The 21,450-nt window shown below is 44.4% G+C and overlaps 1 protein-coding gene across 2 annotated transcripts in view; it reads left to right on the plus strand.

The window, feature by feature from the left end:
• Window positions 1–2,254: 2,254 nt before the first annotated feature.
• PLXND1 (plexin D1) overlaps window positions 2,255–21,450 on the plus strand; it is a 151,806-nt gene continuing 132,610 nt past the window's right edge. Inside the window, exon 1 of one of the 2 annotated variants that reach the window (XM_056524952.1) lies at window positions 2,255–3,572. In XM_056524952.1, coding sequence (XP_056380927.1) covers window positions 2,418–3,572 — 1,155 coding nt within the window. In that variant the 5' untranslated portion in view covers window positions 2,255–2,417. The remainder of the gene's footprint in view (window positions 3,573–21,450) is intronic. The other variant, XM_056524954.1, reaches the window with a different exon arrangement.

The following is a 21,450-nucleotide window of genomic DNA, read 5'->3' on the forward strand; positions in this document are numbered from 1 at the left end:
TATCTACAAGTGACTATGCTGAGATGCAGCTTTACAACATTAATAAGGCACTATGTTGGGACTAGCATTTCTACAGTAGATACAGACAACTGACAAAATGCTAAGCTGTTACTTGTAGTTCTACAGCTAATAGTCATAAGCCACTGACAAGCCACTATGCTGGGACTTACAGTTCTGCAGCCAATGGACATGAAGCATTGAAACACCATTAGGATGCGTTCACACGCTATTACTAGTAGCGGGTTTCACGCTGCGGGAAACCTGCTGCGAGTTACACTACCATTGATTTGAATGGGTCCACAGACAGTCCGCAATAGTGTCAGATTTCCAGACTGTTCGCGCACCCATTTAAATCAATGGTAGCGTGACTCGCAGCGGGTTTCCCGCAGCGGGAAACTCGCTTCTAGCTACTAGCGTGTGAACGCACCTTTAGTCAGAGACTTGTAGTTGTTCTACAGACAACACATAGTTACTGACATACCTGGACTTGTAGTTCTACAAGCAGCAGAACAGCAGTTGTCAGCTTACCCTGCCTGAGATGATGTGCATTAAAGGGGTACTCCAATGATTTTTTTTTTTTTTAATCCACTGGTGCCAGAAAGTTAAACAGATTTGTAAATTACTTCTATTTAAAAATGTTAATCCTTCCAGTACTTATCAGCTGCTGTATGCTCCACAGGAAATTATTTTCTTTTTTAATTTATTTTCTGTCTGACCACAGTGCTGTGGCCAGACAGAATAGACATTCAAACAGAAAAGAACTTCCTCTGTAGTATACAGCAGTTGAGAAGTACTAGAAGGATTAAGATTTTTAATAGAAGTAATTTAGAAATCTGTTTAACTTTCTGCCACCAGTTGATTTTTTTTCAATTGTTTTCCACCAGAGTACCCCTTTTAATGACTCTTTGCATAGTATGCCTTGTACAATTAGAATCTGCCAAGCAGACAATGACACTATACCCACCCTGTGCCACTCCTACAATGAATAGTTTTTTATAAGCACAGGATAACATTCTGCCAGTAAGACCCTACAGCAGTGCCCTAAAGAGTTACATACAGTGCTCCCTCAAGATACAATATTAATTGGTTCCGGGACGACCATTGTATGTTGAAACCATTGTATGTTGAGACCAGAACTCTATGGAAACCTGGTAATTGGTTCTAAAGCCCCAAAATGTCATCCAAAAATAGGAAAAAAGTGACAATTAAAGAAAAATAAGTAGATAACTAATATAGATAAAGCAAATCCTTACATATAAAAGTAATAAAGATCTGCTGTGAGCTGTAATCACTGTCTATGTCAGTGTTTTCCAAGCAGGGAGCCTCCAGCTGTTGCAAAACTACAACTCCCAGCATGCCCGGACAGCCAAAGGCTGTCCGGGCATGCTGGGAGTTGTAGTTTTGCAACAGCTGGAGGCACCCTGCTTGGGAAACACGGGCCTATGTAGAGGACAGGAGCTTCTTCGGGGTCCTGTACAGTACAGGCAATGTCCTAAAAAGTAACATGGAGCCGCCCTAACCTGGTGTCCAAAGGAGCAGGAAACCCTGGTACAGGTAAAGAGTACAGAACATGTAATACCTCCCTGTACTGTAGGGGGCGCTACCAGACATCAGTCAGTGCATACACTTCAGTAATACAGGTAAAGAGTACAGAACATGTAATACCTTCCTGTACTGTAGGGGGCGCTACCAGACATCAGTCAGTGCATACACTTCAGTAATACAGGTAAAGAGTACAGAACATGTAATACCTCCCTGTACTGTAGGGGGCGCTACCAGACATCAGTCAGTGCATACACTTCACGTTTTACCAGTAAATTGTCCATTCTGATTGGTCAGTTCTTTCAGCCATTGACATGTTTCACAGATCTAGACTGTGCCTACATTGTATGTTGAGTCTGGTTTCAACTTACAATGGTCCAGAAAAGACCATTGTATGTTGAAACTATTATATGTTGAGGCCATTGTAAGTTGAGGGATCACTGTATTCCACCCTCGACACTACCAACTGTTTTAGACTTATTTAGAAGATGACAAAGATTTATTTTTGCAACATTTGCAAACAAAAAAAGTCCACAATGTGTTCATAGTCACGTGACAAAACTGGAGACCTAGTGGATGGAAGAGAGGGGAGAGACAGACGGGGGGCTGCGGGGAGAAGTGACAGTCTGCAAAGTTATAGAACAAGCGAGAGAGAGAAGAGTGGAGCAGAGGGGAGAAGTTCGGCAGGAGGAGTGGGAGAGAGAGGGGGAGGGTCACTGAGGCTGAGAGGTAGGGGGCTGAGACTGAGCATCACAGTCATCCAGAAGGGTGAGACAGGCAGAGAAGGAGCAGAGACAGCTCCACATAGCCAGCTGTGCGGGACCTGATGCCATGCGGGGCTGTGCCACTACCAGCTGAGCTTGCCCTGCGCCATCATGGCTCCAGCCTTTTGCATTGCGCTCAGCCGGTTCCTCCTGTTGCTGGCTCCGGCTTTTGGGCTTGAGCTGCTCGACAGGTTCTACTCCAGCCAGCCCACCAACAACTTCGCCCTGGACGGTGCAGGACACCGGGTCTACCTGGCTACTGTCAACCACCTGTACCAGCTGACAAAGGATTTACACCTGGAGCTGGAGGAGCAGACGGGACCAGTGCAGGACTCCCCCCTGTGCCATGCCCCCCAAATCCCGGAGTCCTACTGCGAGTTCCCCAAGACATGGACCCCCAACTATAACAAGATCCTGGAGCTGGACCCGGACCAGGGGCTCCTGCTGGTTTGTGGCTCCATTCACCAAGGACTTTGCGAGTTGCGAGTCCCGGGCAACATTACACAGCGCCCAGTGCCATTCCCCCCGCGCAACGTGGTGCCAAGCATGCTGAATGTGGCTGCCAACCACCCCAATGCCTCCACTGTGGGGCTGCTGCTCAAAACCCAGGAAGGTGACACTAGGCTATTGGTGGGGGCCACCTACACCGGCTATGGGAGCCAATTCTTCTCTTGGAACAGCAGTGTAGCGGATTTGCGCTTTGAGAACAGCCCTGAGATCTCTATCCGGGCGCTGAACACCAGCCACCCCTCCAGGCTCTTCACCTTTGACATTAGCCCCTCGGATGATAACATCTTTAAGGTCAAACAGGGAAACAAGGTGCAAAACCGCATGTTCTTTGTGCGCGCGTTCCAGCAGGGCGGGTTTGGCTACCTGGCGATGAATGTAGACCCCGCCTCCACGGAGAAGGAGAGCCTGCCCAGCAGCGTCCTGGCGCGGATCTGCCTCAAGCCGGACCCTAGGGGGGAACCGCGGAAACTGACCGAATCTTACATCCAGCTAAGGCTGCGCTGTGAGGGGCCCCGGGGCACGCTGTATGGGCGCCTGCTCTCAGTGTATGCGGAGCCGGGGCGGATCTTTGGGGTGTTCGAGGGGAGGAGAGAGGCTGCGCTCTGCGCCTTTGGGCTGGGGGAAGTGGGGGCCAAGATTCGTGAGGCCCGGAAGGGCTGCTTTGAAAGCCGGGACAATGAAGAGGTGTCTGTCCTGTCCAGCGTGGTGCAAGGGAGCGGACCAAGATGTGAGTGGAGGAACAACCTCAAGGTAAAGGTAAAAAAGTGTACTTTAAATGTGTGTAAACATGGAGTCCAATATTGCATTGCATTGTACATTGCGGGAGAATTATCAAAACCTGTAAAGTAAGAGTGTTGCAGTTACCAATGGCAACCAATCAGGTTGCTTCTTTCATTTCTAAAGGGGCCTGTGAAAAATGAAAGAAGCGATCTGAATGGTTGCTATGGGCAACTGCACCACACTTTCTGTAAATCTTCCCTTGCATCCCCATGTAGTCTGCATAAATGTGTGCACCCCATTATTGGGACTCTCCTACACCTCCCTATCTCCTCCACACTCATTTTTAGAATTTAAGGGCTCTATAAAGTTCTTTGGTTCTGTGTAGAGATTGTTCTTACTGGAAGTCTTTTTTATTTAAATCCACACTAGGTCTCCATGACAACCTGACAGGAATCAGTAGGAAGCAAATTGTCTCCAGAACCTTTTAGTAGTACTACAGCCTCAGGCTTCGGGCCTGTAACATCAGTTAGTCCTATCAATGACTGCATCCTTCATAGCTAGGTGAGCAGGAAGGAGGGACTGACCCACATAGTGACCACTTTACGAGAAAACGGTTGAAGAGTGGGTCAGTTGGTCCAACCTGGCCGTAGCCAACAGGGATGCCTTGTTGTAAAATATGTACTCCTGGTTCATGGTACAATAGTGTCAAAAAGAAACCAATTGCTAATTATTGAATCAATAAGACGCTAGTAGATTCCTAGATCTGTAGTTTTTTGGGTCCTGGATCAAGTACAGAGATCGATCATCTTATAATGGCCTCAACATACAATATTTTCTATAAATAATTATATTTTCTGGACCATTGCAACTTGAAACTAAACATAACATACAATGCAGATCTGTGAAACATGTCAATGGCTGGAAGAACTGACCAATCAGAATGGGCATTCACTGGTAAAGCACCTGTATTAGGCTGGGTTCACATGATGTTTTCAGACATACGGGACCACATACGGCAGGGATATGGGAGCGCCCGGTTTTAGCTCCCCCCAGCCATATGCGGTCCCGTATGTCTGAAAACGTCATGTGAACCCAGCCTAATACAGGTGTTTTACCAGTGAATGCCCATTCTGATTGGTCAGTTCTTCCAGCCATTGACACATTTCACAGATCTGGATAGTATGAACCGACCGCAGAAAAACGCTGACTCGGTCTGCTCATTTTTGCCCCATTTGCGATTTTCCCACTGTACCTAAACGCTTTTAGGTCCGGTGGAAAACCGCATACAGGGCAAAAATGAGCCGACCGGAGTCAGCGTTTTTCTCCGGTCTGTTCATTGAAATGAATTACATACGGTCAGCATAGAGCAGGGTTACGGGAGCACCCGGTTTTAGCTCCCCCCAGCCATATGCGGTCCTGTATGGCTGAAAACGTGATGTGAACCCAGCCTTACTGAAGTGCATGCACTGACTGGCTGTCTGGTAGCGCCCCCTACAGTACAGGGAGGTATTACATGTTTGGTACTACTTTTTACCTGTACCAGGTTTAGCTGCTCCTATGGACTCCAGGTGAGGGCGGCTCCATTACTTTTTTAGGACACTGTGTGTACTATACAGGACCCTGAAGAAGCTCCTGTCCTCTACATAGACAGCGATTTACTGCTCCCAGCAGCTATTTCTTACTTTTATATGTAAGGACTTGCACTATCTGTATTAGTTATCAACCTATTTTTCTTTAATCCTAATTTTTTCCTATTTTTGGATGAGATTTCCGGGCCAATAACCAGGTTTCCATAATTATGGTCTCAGCGAGGGCTGGCCCAAGACGTCATGCTGCCTGGGTCCAGGAGTGAAATTCTGTTCTGTCCCAAAAAAAAACATTATCAGGAGAACATAATTACCTTAACACAATTTACTGTAAGGGATATATAATGTATTTGAATACTTTGGACAATTACCGTACACATGTTTGTTATATAATGTTTACATGTTTTTAATATGAAAAATGGGAAATTTGATTTGAACTTTTAATAAGAAAGGGGTTAATGTGCGTTTTTTTTTATTTTTTTTAAACCTTTATTAAACTTTTTTTTAACACTTTATTGGTCTTTAGGCGACTTTTAGTAGGAATCAGTAGCTTCCTCATACAGATTAATGAAGTTCCATAGAACTTCATTGATCTGTGTGATCTGCAATGATTTGGTAGAGCCTGGTACAGCCAGGCTCTATCAAATGCAAAGCCATGGACCAAAAGGAAGCAGAGGTAAGCCCTCCACAGTGGACTCCACTAGACCACCAGGGACAGATTAAAGGTCCCTTTAGATTCCGCATGTCGGCTATTAATGGCGGCCCCCCGCTACTAAAAACAGCTGGGGGTCACCGGGTATGGAGCAGGCTCGAGTCAGGAGCCCGCTCCATACTGCCTGAACGGCACCATGATGGACTAGGTGTGCCGCCCCTGTGAAGGTGAGCCTGGGTCCATTGTAGGGCCGGCCCTGTTCTCAGCATACAATGGTTTCACTGTATAATGGTCATTGTGATATCAATTATTATTGTAACTAAAGGGACCACCGTATAGCAGCAATGGATTGACTGAAAAGATTGAGCAGTGAAGGACTTTAAAGGCCCTTCATACATACACATTAGAAAAAACCTACCAATTTTGTCGGGACTAACCAACTATTGTGTATGGGGCCTCCAGACTTTCCTTGGACAGATGACACAAGGAGAGAGAAGGATCAAGCATGTTTCAACTGCCTTATCCTTTTTATATTCATAAACCTACAAAAACTGACTAACAATGGCCTCAACATACAATAGTTTCAACATACAATGGTCTTTTCTGGACCATTTTAACTTGAAACCAGACTACGGACAGTGCAGATCTGTGAAATGTGCCAATGGCTGAAAGAACTGACCAATCAGAATGGGCATTCACTGGTAAAACCCCTGTATTACTGAAGTGCATGCACTGACTGGTGTCTGGTAGCGCCCCCTACAGTACATTGAGGTATTACATATTCTGTACTCTTTACTTGTGACAGGGTTAGCTGCTCCTTTGGACACCAAGTAAGGGCGGCTCCATTTTACTTTTTAGGACATTGCGTGTACTGTACAGGACCCTGAAGAAGCTCCTGTCCTCTACATAGACAGTGATTTACAGCTTCCAGCAGCTCTTTATTACTTTTATGTGTAAGGATTTGCTTTATCTGTATTAGTTATCTACTTATTTTTCTTTAATCCTCACTTTTTCCTATTTTTGGATGACATTTTGGTGGCTTCAGAACCAATTACCAGGTTTCCATAGAGTTCTGGTCTCAACATACAATGGTTTCAACATACAATGGTCGTCCTGGAACCAATTAATATTGTAACATTGAGGGGCCAGTGTATATGTCCTGGTGTCAATTTTGTAGGTTTTTATGATTGTGCCTTATCCTTTTGTTGCCAGAGAGATAAGCTGCCACCAGAGGAGTCTGATGAGTACTTACCTTTCCTCTGGATAGATACCCATCAGACGAACAAATGTTCAGCCACCAGCAAGCATTTGTGAACAGACCACTTTATTGTCTAGTCTAGTGTTTCCCAATAAGTTTGCCTCCAGCTGCTGAAAAACTACAACCCCCATACTGGGGGTTGTAGTTTTGCAGCAGCTGGAGGCACACTGGTTGGGAAACACTACTCCATTCCTTTGGCCTGTGTGCAGCTCTCAGTATCTGTCACTGTAGAGAACACAATAGGATTGCATTTTATGGGCTGGTCAGGTCTGTGAGAACATGGCAGAGATCTCCAGCAGTCTATATCCTATACCTGCAGCCAGAACAGAACATGTTTACTACTTTTGGCCAAGGTGTGACTGACAGCTGTCATCTCCAAGATGTTCTGCAGCCACCTGTGGGGCATATATGGGTGGCTTCTAGCAGAGTGATGATGTCACTGGGATCACTTGTGATCAGTTCCCTTCTCTAGAAAGATGAAGAAATGATATATTGTTATACACTGTGTGTTTCAATTGCTTAACATTTGCAAAATCACATTTTGAAAAATTCACATTTCTAATAATTCCCACAGCTGAGTGTTTGTTACAATTGTATCCTGGTTAGTTAAACCTTTATGAGACAAAAACACATTCGCAATCAAAGTTTTGTCCTGTCTTGCTAGTTTATTACAATGTATCAGCGCTGGTAAAATTAAAGGACAACTGCAGCGGTATGACACTTATCCCCTATCCACAGGATAGGGGATAAGTGTTTGATTGCGGGGGGTCCGACCGCTGGGACCCCCCGCGATCTCCCTAACGGGGCTCATGGTGAGCGCTAAGGCACATAGCGTCGACCTAGAGGTCAACGGTGTCGCCCCGTCTCCTCACCGTTCCCAGACAGTTCTATGGGGGAGGCGGGGAGGCGCGAACGCTGCCTCCCCGCCTCTCCCATAGAGATGTATGGAGGAGGCGTGCCGGCTGCAACGTCATGCTGCGGCCGGCACGCTCCCTGCACGGGACAGCCGCGGCCCCGTACAGGAGATCACAGGGGGTCCCAGCGGTCGGACCCCCCGCGATCAAAAACGTATCCCCCCTGTGGATAGGGGATGAGTGTTAATCACGCTGCAGATGTCCTCTAAGCTCTGCTTTACACTGCTGGAGTTCTGCCCTAAAGGGAGCTCCGTCGCTCATTCCAATAAGTTGAAAAATAAATATTGCATGTCTTTGGATGCTGACGGACCCATTCAAGTCAATGGGATCCGTCGGGACCCGGTAGTGTCAGTTGTGCTCCGACCTGTTCTGGGTCTGTTCGGCACAAAAAAGAAAAGAGCCAAACAGACCCTGGAAGGGTCGGAGCACAGGTCCATGGAGCACAGGTCCAAGGCTGTCCGGGCATGCTGGGAGTTGTAGTTTTGCAACAGCTGGGGGCACCCTGCTTGGAAAGCACTGGTCTATGTAGAGGACATGAGCTTCTTCGGGGTCCTGTACAGTACACGCAATGTCCTAAAAAAGTAACATGAAGCCGCCGTCACCTGGTGTCCAAAGGAGCAGCTAATCCTGGCCCAAAGAGTAGGACAGAACATGTAATACCTCCCTGTACTGTAGGGGGCGCTACCAGACACCAGTCAGTGCTTACGCTTCAGTAATACAGGAGTTTTACCAGTGAATGCCCACTCTGATTGGTCAGTTCATTGACACGTTTCACAGATCTGGACTGTCTGTAGAATTGTATGTTGAGTCTGGTTTCAAGTTACAATGGTCCAGAAAAGACCATTGTATGTTGAAACTCTTGTATGTTGAGGCCATTGTAAGTTGAGGGATCACTGTATAAACAAAAACATTTACTGACAGTAAATACATATTTTAAAAATGGTAAAGAATAGAAACAAAGAACATTAAAAGTGTCAGAACTTACAAAAACAGAAAACCCCATTTAGGCTAGGTTCACACGTAAAAATTCAGTCGGGAGGTCCCGAGCGTGCGCAGTGCTGACTGGATGAGTCGACGCTAGGATTGCGTGGACATTGACCTCCTTCATAGACAGCAATGTCTGCAACGCTTATTCTACCTAAAGAATGAGCAAGCTTATCCTTTTGGCGGTGAAATTCCACCGCTGAAATTCCATAGTGTGCACTGTGCCGGCCGGCATTGCCAGCAATGGGATTCCGCTGCACCGGAATTTCCCACAGAATTTCCTAAGTTGAATTCCGGTAAAAAATACCGTAGTGTGAGCCTAGCCTTAGGATGGCAAACTTGTAAACCCACTTGAATGTGGAAATTTGCGCTGCCCATCCACGCCTGCCTCTGGCCCTTCATAGGTGATATATACATAAAAAATTAGGTGATTAATCCTGGGTGACTTGAACAGGGAATTTGGGCTACTAAGAAATTGCCTTTTAGCCTGAGGTCTGTTGCTTTAAGAAGGACCGAACGTTACAGATGGGAAAATTCCCTTGGAATCTGCTGAGGTCCCTCCTCCATAATTGTTAGACATATGTTATGCGGTTCCCACACACGTCACCTTTACAAACTGAAGACTGACCCCTCGCTGTGAATGACCTCTGTGTTGCAGCAGGGGCATGCCCAACATAACTGACCTTATGTAGTTTATTTATAGCTGTGGGTGTGCGTGGTTCAGGCAGATATCATCAGTTCTGTGATACTGGCACTTGTAGTTCTTTAACAATTCAAGTTTCCGCTTTGTATTGGTATCGGATTATTTGCCGTATTATATAAAGTCATCTCAATCCAGTGGAATCAGCCCTTAAAAGCATTAGAGACTAGTAACATCAGATAGGTATGGGGCACTTGGCTTCGCTGATCTCACTAGTCTCTAGAGCAGCATTTCCCAACCAGGGTGCCTCCAGCTTTTGCAAAACTACCACTTTCAGTATGCCCGGACAGCCAAAGGCTGTCCGGGCATGCTGGAAGTGGTAGTTTTGCAACAGCTGGAGGCACCCTGGTTGGGAAATGCTGCTCTAGTCATTTTGAAAGACTAATTCATTTGGCACGATTTGACTCCTGTAAGGCTGGGTTCACACTTGGGTTTCTCATTCTATTGTTCTCTGTCATTAGAGTAGACCAATGGAAAAAGTGTGCAGGTGGCTTCATTGCATGCTTGAGACCAACGATGCATGAGGGACTTTAAAGGGTACTCCGGTGGAAAACATTTTTTTTTTTTTTTTTTAAATCAACTGGTGCCAGAAAGTTAAACAGATTTGTAAATTACTTCTATTAAAAAATCTTTACCCTTCCAGTACTTTTTAGAAGCTCTATGCTACAGAGGAAATTCTTTTCTTTTTGAATTTCTTTTTTCTGTTGTCCACAGTGCTCTCTGCTGACACCTGATGTTACTAGTCTCTAATGCTTTAAAGGGGTGATTCCGCTAGATTGAGATGACTTTATATAATACAGAGGAAATTCTTTTCTTTTTGAATGTATTTTTTGTCTTGTCCACAGTGCTCTCTGCTGACACCTGATGCCCGTATCAGGAACTGTCCAGAGCAGGAGAAAATCCCCATACCAAACCTATGCTGCTCTGGACAGTTCCTGATATGGGCATCAGTTGTCAGCAGAGAGCACTGTGGACAAGACAAAAAATACATAAAAAAAGAGAAGAATTTCCTCTGTATTATAAAAAGTCATCTCAAAGTGGAATCAGCCCTTAAAAGCATTAGAGACTAGTAACATCAGATATGTATGGGGCACTTGGCTTCTCTGATGTCACTAGTCAGAGAGCACTGTGGACAAGACAAAAAAAAAAAAATTCTTCTGTAGCATACAGCCGCTTAAAAGGACTGGAAGGGTAAAAAAGTAATTTACAAATCTAAAGAAAAAGGATAAGTGCAGCTCACAATTAATACACTGATCCGAGGTTAAATTGGGTAAGCACCTATACCCTAGGTGCAAGAGGACAAAGTCCAGTAGCAAAAATATTTACCCAAAACCTCAAGGAGAGTGTATATAGTATTTATAATAAATGGAACAGACCGTGCTTCAGTTAACAGTAGTATTTATTATAATATCACATTCATTATAAAAAAAATTGGGGTATAATTAAGAAGATCCCCTCACAGGGCCCTATGGGGGGATCCGTCAATAAAATAAAATACACTAAAATAATTCCTGTTGCCTCTAATGTGCGTTCATATAGCAGATAACATATAAAAATATCTAACAATAAATGATTCACTGTAAGGGTGTGAATGTTACTTTGTAATGTATCACAAAACTGTTCTTTCAATAAAGATGAACGACAATTATTGTGAATGGCAGTTGTTATGAAACAATGTTGCAGTATTGTCCTTCTGATATGAAAGTGTATCAGGATTGCGGTGTCCTCTGAAGGCAGAGATATTAAAAGTTCCAGCAGAGTAAAATAGAAAGTCTGTGGACTATAAGTGCCGATATTTGTCTGCGCTGGCAGGCGCTGACTAAAGATATTGCCGGTGATGGTAGCAGCTGGACCGGACTGCACCGGACCTGTTGTTTAAGCTGCCCGTCTGTGTGCACAGGATTATAGGAGCGCTTTAAGAGTAAAAGTTGTGCGCTCACCGGTATCTGATGTTAGGCAGTCCACGTTAGTACCCGATCTGGGACAAGAGCTGTTTGCTGGTTCTCTGATGAGCTCCAGTATCTCGGCCTCGTGGAGTTGGCGTGTGACGTCACTGAGAGCTCTGCTGGAACAACGGCCTCACCGGAGTGGAGATGGAATAGGAGCCGTAGGTGTTAGCCGCATAAATCCTCTGCGAGATATATTAGATTAGGACTGCAACTGCCAAGTGAAAAAGCCGCACATATAGATGGCATCCACCTCCTAGACGCGTTTCAGGGTACTTAGATATCGACCCTTTATTCAGTAGGATTATATTCCTACTGAAGAAAGGGTTGATATCTAAGTGCCCTGAAACGCGTCTAGGAGGTGGATGCCATCTATATGTGCGGCTTTTTCACTTGGCAGTTGCAGTCCTAATCTAATATATCTCGCAGAGGATTTATGCGGCTAACACCTACGGCTCCTATTCCATCTCCACTCCGGTGAGGCCGTTGTTCCAGCAGAGCTCTCAGTGACGTCACACGCCAACTCCACGAGGCCGAGATACTGGAGCTCATCAGAGAACCAGCAAACAGCTCTTGTCCCAGATCGGGTACTAACGTGGACTGCCTAACATCAGATACCGGTGAGCGCACAACTTTTACTCTTAAAGCGCTCCTATAATCCTGTGCACACAGACGGGCAGCTTAAACAACAGGTCCGGTGCAGTCCGGTCCAGCTGCTACCATCACCGGCAATATCTTTAGTCAGCGCCTGCCAGCGCAGACAAATATCGGCACTTATAGTCCACAGACTTTCTATTTTACTCTGCTGGAACTTTTAATATCTCTGCCTGAAGAGGACACCACAATCCTGATACACTTTCATATCAGAAGGACAATACTGCAACATTGTTTCATAACAACTGCCATTCACAATAATTGTCGTTCATCTTTATTGAAAGAACAGTTTTGTGATACATTACTAAGTAAGATTCACACCCTTACAGTGAATCATTTATTGTTAGATATTTTTATATGTTATCTGCTATATGAACGCACATTAGAGGCAACAGGAATTATTTTAGTGTATTTTATTTTATTGTCGGATCCTCCCATAGGGCCCTGTGAGGGGATCTTCTTAATTATACCCCAATTCTTTTTTATAATTAATGTGATATTATAATAAATACTACTGTTAACTGAAGCACGGTCTGTTCCATTTATTATAAATACTATATACACTCTCCTTGAGGTTTTGGGTAAATAATTTACAAATCTGTTTAACTTTCTGGCACCAGTTGATAAAAAAAAAATAAAATGTTTTCCACCGGAGTACCCCTTTAGGTGTAGGGTCACATGTGCTGTATTTTGCTGTGAATTTCCTGCTGCATATTTTCCTACCCATTGAAGTCAGTGGGTAGCAAAATACATAGCTGATTTCAATGGGTAGGAAAATATGCAGCAAAATACGGCACGTGTGACCCTACCCTAATGGGTTCTGTCAAGTGACCAACAGGTCATGACACCAGACAAAACAACGCTATGTGCTATTTTGTCTGGTTTTATGGACAGAACCTGCAATGGAGGCCTAAGTTCACAATAGCGTTTGCATCCGTCTTGTTCAGGGTTCGCTCAGCTTTTTTTTCTTGTGCAGAAAGGACCCTGAAACAGGTCGGAGCACAATGGACATCATTCACTTGAATCAGGGATCTGGTAGTTTACTACAGTTTAGCACTTTTTTTTTTTTCTCCACTAAACAAAACGAGTTTTGACGGCATTGCTGACAGAGCTCCGTATAGCGGAGCCCAACGGCAATGTGAACCAGTTTTGCAATAAATAATAAATAAAATTATCAGAACAGTGCACAGTGGCAAAACACTTAGAAGATCCCCTGTGTGAACCTAACTGAACTATAAGGAAATATATATATATACAAAATAATTTTACTTTGTATCCAGCTAAGAGAAAGAATAAAACCCAGTATTTCAATTTAGAGGGAATTATGTCACGCATGTTCAGTTTCCGCAGCAGTCACAGTTGTCAACTGTGCCGTAGACTAACAGGAATGGGATCGTGTTTTATTGCTTGTTCTAGTAAAAAAGGAAGCAAAGTGGTGGATTTTATGGACTGAACAAACTTCCTCTGACTAAGACGCTCCCTCACTCTTTCATGAAAAAAAAAATCTCAGAAGCTAATGTTGCCAGATAGGTGCAAAGATAGACACTGTCTGCAGGAGGAACCTTTGTAGGGTGGGGGGGGGGGGGGAATGCTGACACCAAGATTTATGATTGTAATAGTCTTTGCAACAAGGTATCAGTGGAGTTACCTCACAGAGGAGTGTGCAGACTAGATACAATTGTAACAGACTCTCAGCTGTGAGAAGTATTGCACCAGGATAAGGATGATATAAAGTTGCAGGATTTGACAAAAAAAAAAACTATAGTCTATGAAAGACTCGCAAATCACACAAGTCAGACACAAGACTGTTGACAATTTGGAATGTAAAAGTAAAATTTTAAATTTTAACAAAGTCCCATGTCTGTCCTTTATATCAGGGGTTCTCAACCAGGGGTACGTGTACCCCTAGGGGTACACCAAGGGTTATGTTTGGGTACGGCAATTCGCTGACATATACAGGCCATGCATTTGCCAGTATTTGTCAGCGCAGAGCGGGGATTGGAGGCGGCAGTCGATGCGGAGCTCACTATGTTGTACTGCGGCTGGAACTGTGGCCATGGCCACTTTACATGAGCTGCAGTGGCTGCCGGGCCTGACGTGTGACATCCCTGACGTTGCGGTGAGGTGTCGGCACAGTGCAGAAGGACATCACCCATCAGTGCAGCCCTCCGACTCCCGCTGAACACAGGCCTAGTAAGCATGTTAAATTTAGTGTAACACCGCAGTATGGGAGGGTGTTATTGTATGTATCCCAGGGGGATCGGAGGGGGGAATAATGGCACAAGGGGATTAAGATGGAGGGGGGAATAATGGCACAAGGGAATTAAGATGGAGGGGGGGGGGGGGAATAATGGCAAAAGGGGATTAAGATGGAGGGGGGAATAATGGCACAAGGGGATTAAGATGGAGGGGGAATAATGGCATAAGGGGATTAAGATGGAGGGGGAATAATGGCACAAGGGGATTAAGATGGAGGGGGGGGGAATAATGGCACAAGGGGATTAAGATGGAGGGGGGAATAATGGCACAAGGGGATTAAGATGGAGGGAGAATAATGGCATAAGGGGATTAAGATGGAGGGGGAATAATGGCACAAGGGGATTAAGATGGAGGGGGGAATAATGGCACAAGGGGATTAAGATGGAGGGGGAATAATGGCACAAGGGGATTAAGATGGAGGGGGGGAATAATGGCACAAGGGGATTAAGATGGAGGGGGGATAATGGCACAAGGGGATTAAGATGGAGGGGGGGATAATGGCACAAGGGGATTAAGATGGAGGGGGGAATAATGGCACAAGGGGATTAAGATGGAGGGGGGGTAATGGCACAAGGGGATTAAGATGGAGGGGGAATAATGGCACAAGGGGATTAAGATGGAGGGGGAATAATGGCACAAGGGGATTAAGCTGGAGGGGGAATAATGGCACAAGGGGATTAAGATGGAGGGGGGTGGGGGTAATGGCACAAGGGGATTAAGATGGAGGGGGGGGAATAATGGCACAAGGGGATTAAGATGGAGGGGGGATAATGGCACAAGGGGATTAACATGGAGGGGGGATAATGGCACAAGGGGATTAAGATGGAGGGGGGATAATGGTACAAAGGGATTAAGATGGAGGGGGGATAATGGCACAAGGGGATTAAGATGGAGTGGGAATAATGGCACAAGGGGATTAAGATGGAGGGGGAATAATGGCACAAGGGGATTAAGATGGAGTGGGAATAATGGCACAAGGGGATTAAGATGGAGGGGGGATAATGGCACAAGGGGATTAAAATGGAGGGGGGATAATGGCACAAGGGGATTAACATGGAGAGGGGAATAATGGCACAACGGGATTAAGATGGAGGGGGGGGATAATGGCACAAGGGGATTAAGATGGAGGGGGAATAATGGCACAAGGGGATTAAGATGGAGGGGGGGGGGGATAATGGCACAAGGGGATTAAGTATCACATTAAAAAGGTTAGCACATGCCATTATGAAAGTAAGTACTTTTATGACTTATTTTGTCCACTGGTACCCCTCGCGAGTAAGTTCCACGCGAGGGGTACCCACGTACATACTTTCACCCATTGGGGGTACAGTCACGAAAAAGGTTTGGAACCACTGCTTTATATGATATTATTGCTCTTGGAGAGAGAAAAAAATGCAGTCTTGCAGTTATGATACCTTTAAATGGTTGACAAAAATAAATAAATGGTGTTTTATGGCGAGCTTTTGAACTTTGGCTTAGGGTTCTTCTGGCATGGTATGACAAAAATCTGAATTCAACATTAAAACATAAAAAAAAAAAACATATCAGAACATACTGAGTTTGGAAATGAAATCCTTCCTGAGCTCTGAGATAAGCAAGCAGACATGAGAGTTTTATTGTCTATTATTGATGATAAATCCCAGAGACCTGATGCCACCTTATCTCTGAATCAGATTCCTAATATGTTGTAGTGCGCCATAAAACCTTTGGAGAGATTCAGTCCTGTTTTCAGTGTATGAAAGATTGTCATAAATTTAGTTTCTTGAAGCTGCTTTTAATACAACAATTTTCATATGATCTTCATTATGTACTGGGCAGAAGTGTTTGGACACAGGTTAAAGCACAACTGTCATTACATTTTGGTGCAATAGCCTTTGTACTGTGTACAGGTGGTGGGTAAAACAATGTTTTTACCTGAAATTTGGCGGCGTTCATGACTGCAAAAAAGGCTTTTATTCAAAGCCACTGACGATCGGATAGGCGTGGTGCGAGGTACGCGATGCCCCGCCGCCGCCACGCCTACCCCCACGCCTACCCCGTATTTCCACGCTTGGACCTCTGTGTGATTGACACACAGGTCCCAGCGCATGCGCCCTTCAGCTAATCTAACCTGCGCGCTGCTGTGTGTCATCCTCAGTGCGCCTGCTAGGTGCAGAGAGTGCGCTTCCTCTCTGCACCTAGTATCGAGAACTAACCGGATTGCGCGCTGCTCTGCGCAGGCGCACTGAGGAGGAAGACGGCGGCGGGAGCGAGCGCTTGGTGAATAACACAGCAGCGTGCAGGTTAGATTAGCTGAAGGGCGCATGCGCTGGGACGTGTGTTTCAATCACACAGAGGTCCCAGCGCGGACATACGGGGTAGAAGTGGGGGTGGGCATGGCGACGGTGGGGCATCGCGTACCTCGCGCCACGCCTATCCGACCGTCAGTGGCTTTGAATAAAAGCCTTTTTTGCAGTCATGAAAGCCGCCAAATTTCAGGTAAAAACATTGTTATACCCACCACTTGCACACAGTACAAAGGCTGTGTGCAGGTTATTACACCAAAATGCCATGACAGTTGCGCTTTAAAGGGGTACTCTGGTGGAAAGCAATTTTTTTCAAATTAACTTGTGCCAGAAAGTTGAACAGATTTGTAAATTACTTATAATAAAAAATCCTAATCCTTCCAGTACTTATCAGCTGCTGTATACTACAGAGGAAGTTGTGTAGTTCTTTTCAGTCTGACCACAGTGCTCTCTGCTGACACCTCTGTCCGTCTCTGTCAGCAGAGAGCACTGTGGTCAGACTATAAAGAACAACTCAACTTCCTCTGTAGCACACAACAGCTGATAAGTACTGGAAGGATTAAGGACCCTTTCACACTACAAAATTACTCCGTTTTAACGATCTGTACGAAGTTTCTGAAAATCAGCTGTAAAGCGGCAGTTACAAAATCCTATACGGCCGTTAGAAAATCCCATTATAGTCTATGGGATTTTTCTTATAGCCATTTAAACCCCTTATTAATAACGGCCGTTATTTTGTGACGGAAGATAGTAACAGGAGAAATAGTGCATGAACTATTTCTCCCGTTACTATCTTCGGTTAGAAAATAACGGCCGTTATTAATAACGGGCTATAACTGGTGAAAACAGCTATTAGAAAAATCCCATAGACTATAATGGGATTTTCTAACGGCCGTATAGGATTTTGTAACTGCCGCTTTACAGCTGATTTTCAGACGGAACTTTGTACAGATCTTTAAAACTGAGTAATTTTGTAGTGTGAAACAAGCCTTAGATTTTTAAATAGAAGTAATTTACAAATGTGTTTAAAGGGGTACTTCGGTGGAAAACATTTTTTTTTTTTTTTAAATGAACTGGTGCCAGAAAGTTAAACAGATTTGTAAATTACTTCTATTAAAAAATCTTAATCCTTTCAGTACTTTATGGCAGCTGTTTGCTACAGAGGAAAATCTTTATTTTTTTAATTTCTTTTTTGTCTTGTCCACAGTGCTCTCTGCTGACAGCTGATGCCCGTATCAGGAACTGTCCAGAGCAGGAGAAAATCCCCATAGCAAACCTATGCTGCTCTGGACAGTTCCTGACACGGACAGAGGTGTCAGCAGAGAGCACTGTGGACAACATAAAAAAGAAATTCAAAAAGTAAAGAATTTCCTCTATAGCATACAGCTGCTAAAAAGTACTGATAGGATTAAGATTTTTTGATAGAAGTAATTTACAAATTTGTTTAACTTTCTGGCACCAGTTCATTAAAAAAAAAAAAAAAAGGTTTCCACTGGAGTACCCCTTTAACTTTTTGGCACCTGTTGATTTAAAAAAAATAGTTTTCCACCAGAGTACCCCTTTAAAGGGGTTGTGCGCTGCCCTGACTTTCGGAGCTCCTCTCACAGCGTCCGGAAGTTCATTACTCCGAACGCAGTGTGCGGGCTTCCGTGTTCGCGGCCGCCGGGCGTGACGTCACGCCCGGCCCCTCGTGACGTCTCGCACGCCCCCTTGTGCTGTCACGCCCCCTTCCCATAGACTTTGGTAGAGGGGGCGGGCGTGACGTCACGAGGGAGCGGGCGAGGTGTCACGAGGGGCCGGGCGGCCGCGAACACGGAAGCCCGCACACAGCCTTCGGAGTAATGAACTTCCGGACGCTGTGAGCGGAGCTCCGAAAGCCAGGGCAGCGCACAACCCCTTTAATGTGTTTTCTCTTTTATTGTGTGGTGATGGACCTCATCCTTGCTTTAAGTCTCTATCTAACATTAAGACCCCAAACTGAACATTTAGTGCTGTGAATACGGAAGAACACATTATATACATAGAGCAAGTGAATGTCCCAGGAATCTTATAGAGAGATTTATCAAAACCTGTGCAGAAGAAAAGTTGCCCAGTTGCCCATAGTAACCAATCAGATCACTACTTTCATTTTTAACAAGGCCTCTACAAAATGAAAGAAGCGATCTGATTGGTTGCTATGGGCAACTGGGCAACTTTTCCTCTGCGCAGGTTTTGATAAATCTCCCCCATAGTCCTGTTGTATGTTGGGGATACGAAACCTGTTCCTGGTTATTATATGTATAGGTTTGCAGGCCCTTACATTGGAGGGATAGGTTCCTAGTGTTTCAGAGGGAAGTGAGCTTCTTATAATGTTCCTCAGATTATTATAATGTTTCCTCAGGTTCTCTGTAACACATCAGGGGAGGGTCTGGGAATATTATTTTCTGACGTTGTAGTTTTCTCACAGTTTTCCCCATTTCCTGTAGTTGAGGGCTGTAGGTCACCACCAGTGGTATACGATTGTTGCTTTCTTTGTCCTTGTTGTTGGCTTCTGGGTATCATGGCGGCTCTGCATACGTGGCATTCAACTGAAGTGATTGAGAAATGTCCTTTTGAGATGTTGAAATTGTTCATCTCTATCTGGTAAGTTGGAATATACACGACTGTAGCTAATAGCCTGGCTGTAGACTGGATTTTTTATGTGTTTTGGATGAAGCTGTCCCATCAGAGTTATGTTGGTCGATCAGTAAGTTTTCGGTACAGGGACGTCTATATTGTATTGTTTTGAATTCTTATAGTGGTGTTCAAAAAGTGGCTTTCTCTACAAGAACTGTCCAATATAAAGAAGATGTCCAGTGAAAGTTGTTTAAGTGGCTCTGCTGTTCAAATAAGCTTTTTGTACCCAGCACGTCAGCTTGTTGAAAAACGCCCTCTCCATCACTAGTTGGACCAAAGTAGAATACTGTGTACTGGGCACCAGTGTACAAGAAAGATATAGTGGAGCTGGAGAGGGTTCAAAGACGGGCAACCAGAGTAATACGGGGAATGGGAGGACTACAGTACCCAGAAAGATTAGCAGAATTAGGGTTATTTAGTTTAGAAAAAAGAAGGCTTAGGGGGAGACCTAATAACTATGTATAAATATATCAGGGGACAGTACAGAGATCTCTCCCATGATCTATTTATACCCAGGACTGTATCTATAACAAGGGGGCATCCTCTACGTTTAGAGGAAAGAAGGTTTCTACACCAGCACAAACGGGGGTTCTTTACTGTAAGAGCAGTGAGACTGTGGAATTATCTCCCGGAGGAGGTGGTCATGGTGAACTCTGTAAAAGAATATAAAAGGGGTCTGGATGCATTTTTGGAGAATAATAACATTACTGGTTATGTATACTACATTTATAGGGACAGAACATTGATCCCGGGATTTATTCTGACTGACATATTTGGAGTCGGGAAGGAATTTTTTCCTCTAGTATAAGGGTTTTTGCCTTCCTCTGGATCAACTCAACTAAGTGGGGACTTTTTAGGGTTATAGGTCAACCTTGATGAACTCTGGTCTTTTTTCAACCTTATGAACTATGTTACTATGTTACATTTATCTCTATGGGAGAGGCGGAAACCGACGTATGCTGTGTCTCCGCCATTCCCATAGAGAAGAATGGAGGGGCATGTTTCGACCAACTGATATGCTGGTTGGAAAACGTCATTTACTGGTGCAGAGCTGGGGCCCAGTATGGGAGATCGCGGGGGGGTCCCAGCGGTCGAATTCACCACGATCAGACACATATTTAAATTTTGTTTTGCTTAGATTTATGATGGGCTAAAATGTATTGAACATTTCATGGAATTCTATATGTTCTTGTTCAGAGTTAGTCCAGATGATAATGCTGTCATCTAGGGTTTGATGGAGCCAAGGCCAAGGGTTTGATGGAGCAGCTTACCAGGAAGTCATTTTCTAGTTTTGCCATAAAGATGTTGGCATATTGTGGTGCCATTTTGCTGCCCATGGTGGTTCTGGTACATTGAAGGTATATCTCTTTGCCAAAAGAGAAATATTTGTGCGTAAATTTGGTGAGTTTTAGTATGGATTTAAAGGCCATCCCATTACTTTCATGATATACCTGGCAAGCCATCAGTTGATCCTCATGTGTCATATAGAGTAGCACAAAAATATCCCCAAAAAGTTACAAAAATACTTGCACTGTTTGTGTTATTTTCTGATTACATTTATTTAGTTTCTTGTTACATTTCACTGGTTCTGTAACACCAATGAGAGCAAGTAGCAATATTCTTAAGGCTATGCAAGTTTACTAGTGAGCTTTAAGCAAAGTTGTGAAATTTCACAAGACTTGAAAAATGTGTCACCAGTACTTAAAAACATCCTGTCCGTAAATCTACCCAACAAATTTTGTACCATTTTGAGTTATTTCCTTTCTTATTTTCCATTTATTCAAAATCTGAATGCCTTTCAAAATTCTGCTGGTTGTCCCTTGGAAACCGACAGCGCTTTAGTTCCACCCCTGCTGTGAGACATGTGACCTAACATCTTATCTGTAAACCTGGGTTCAGACTGCCATATTACTGACACTTTTTTTTAATCCGAATTATGACTACAAGTCCTGGACCAGCCATGGATCTGATGATTTGAATTTACAGCTGTCATTTTTGGTCATCAAATCTGTGGACAGGCT

The sequence above is a fragment of the Hyla sarda genome, chromosome 6 (genome assembly GCF_029499605.1).
Source record: "Hyla sarda isolate aHylSar1 chromosome 6, aHylSar1.hap1, whole genome shotgun sequence".
NCBI lineage: Eukaryota > Metazoa > Chordata > Amphibia > Anura > Hylidae > Hyla > Hyla sarda.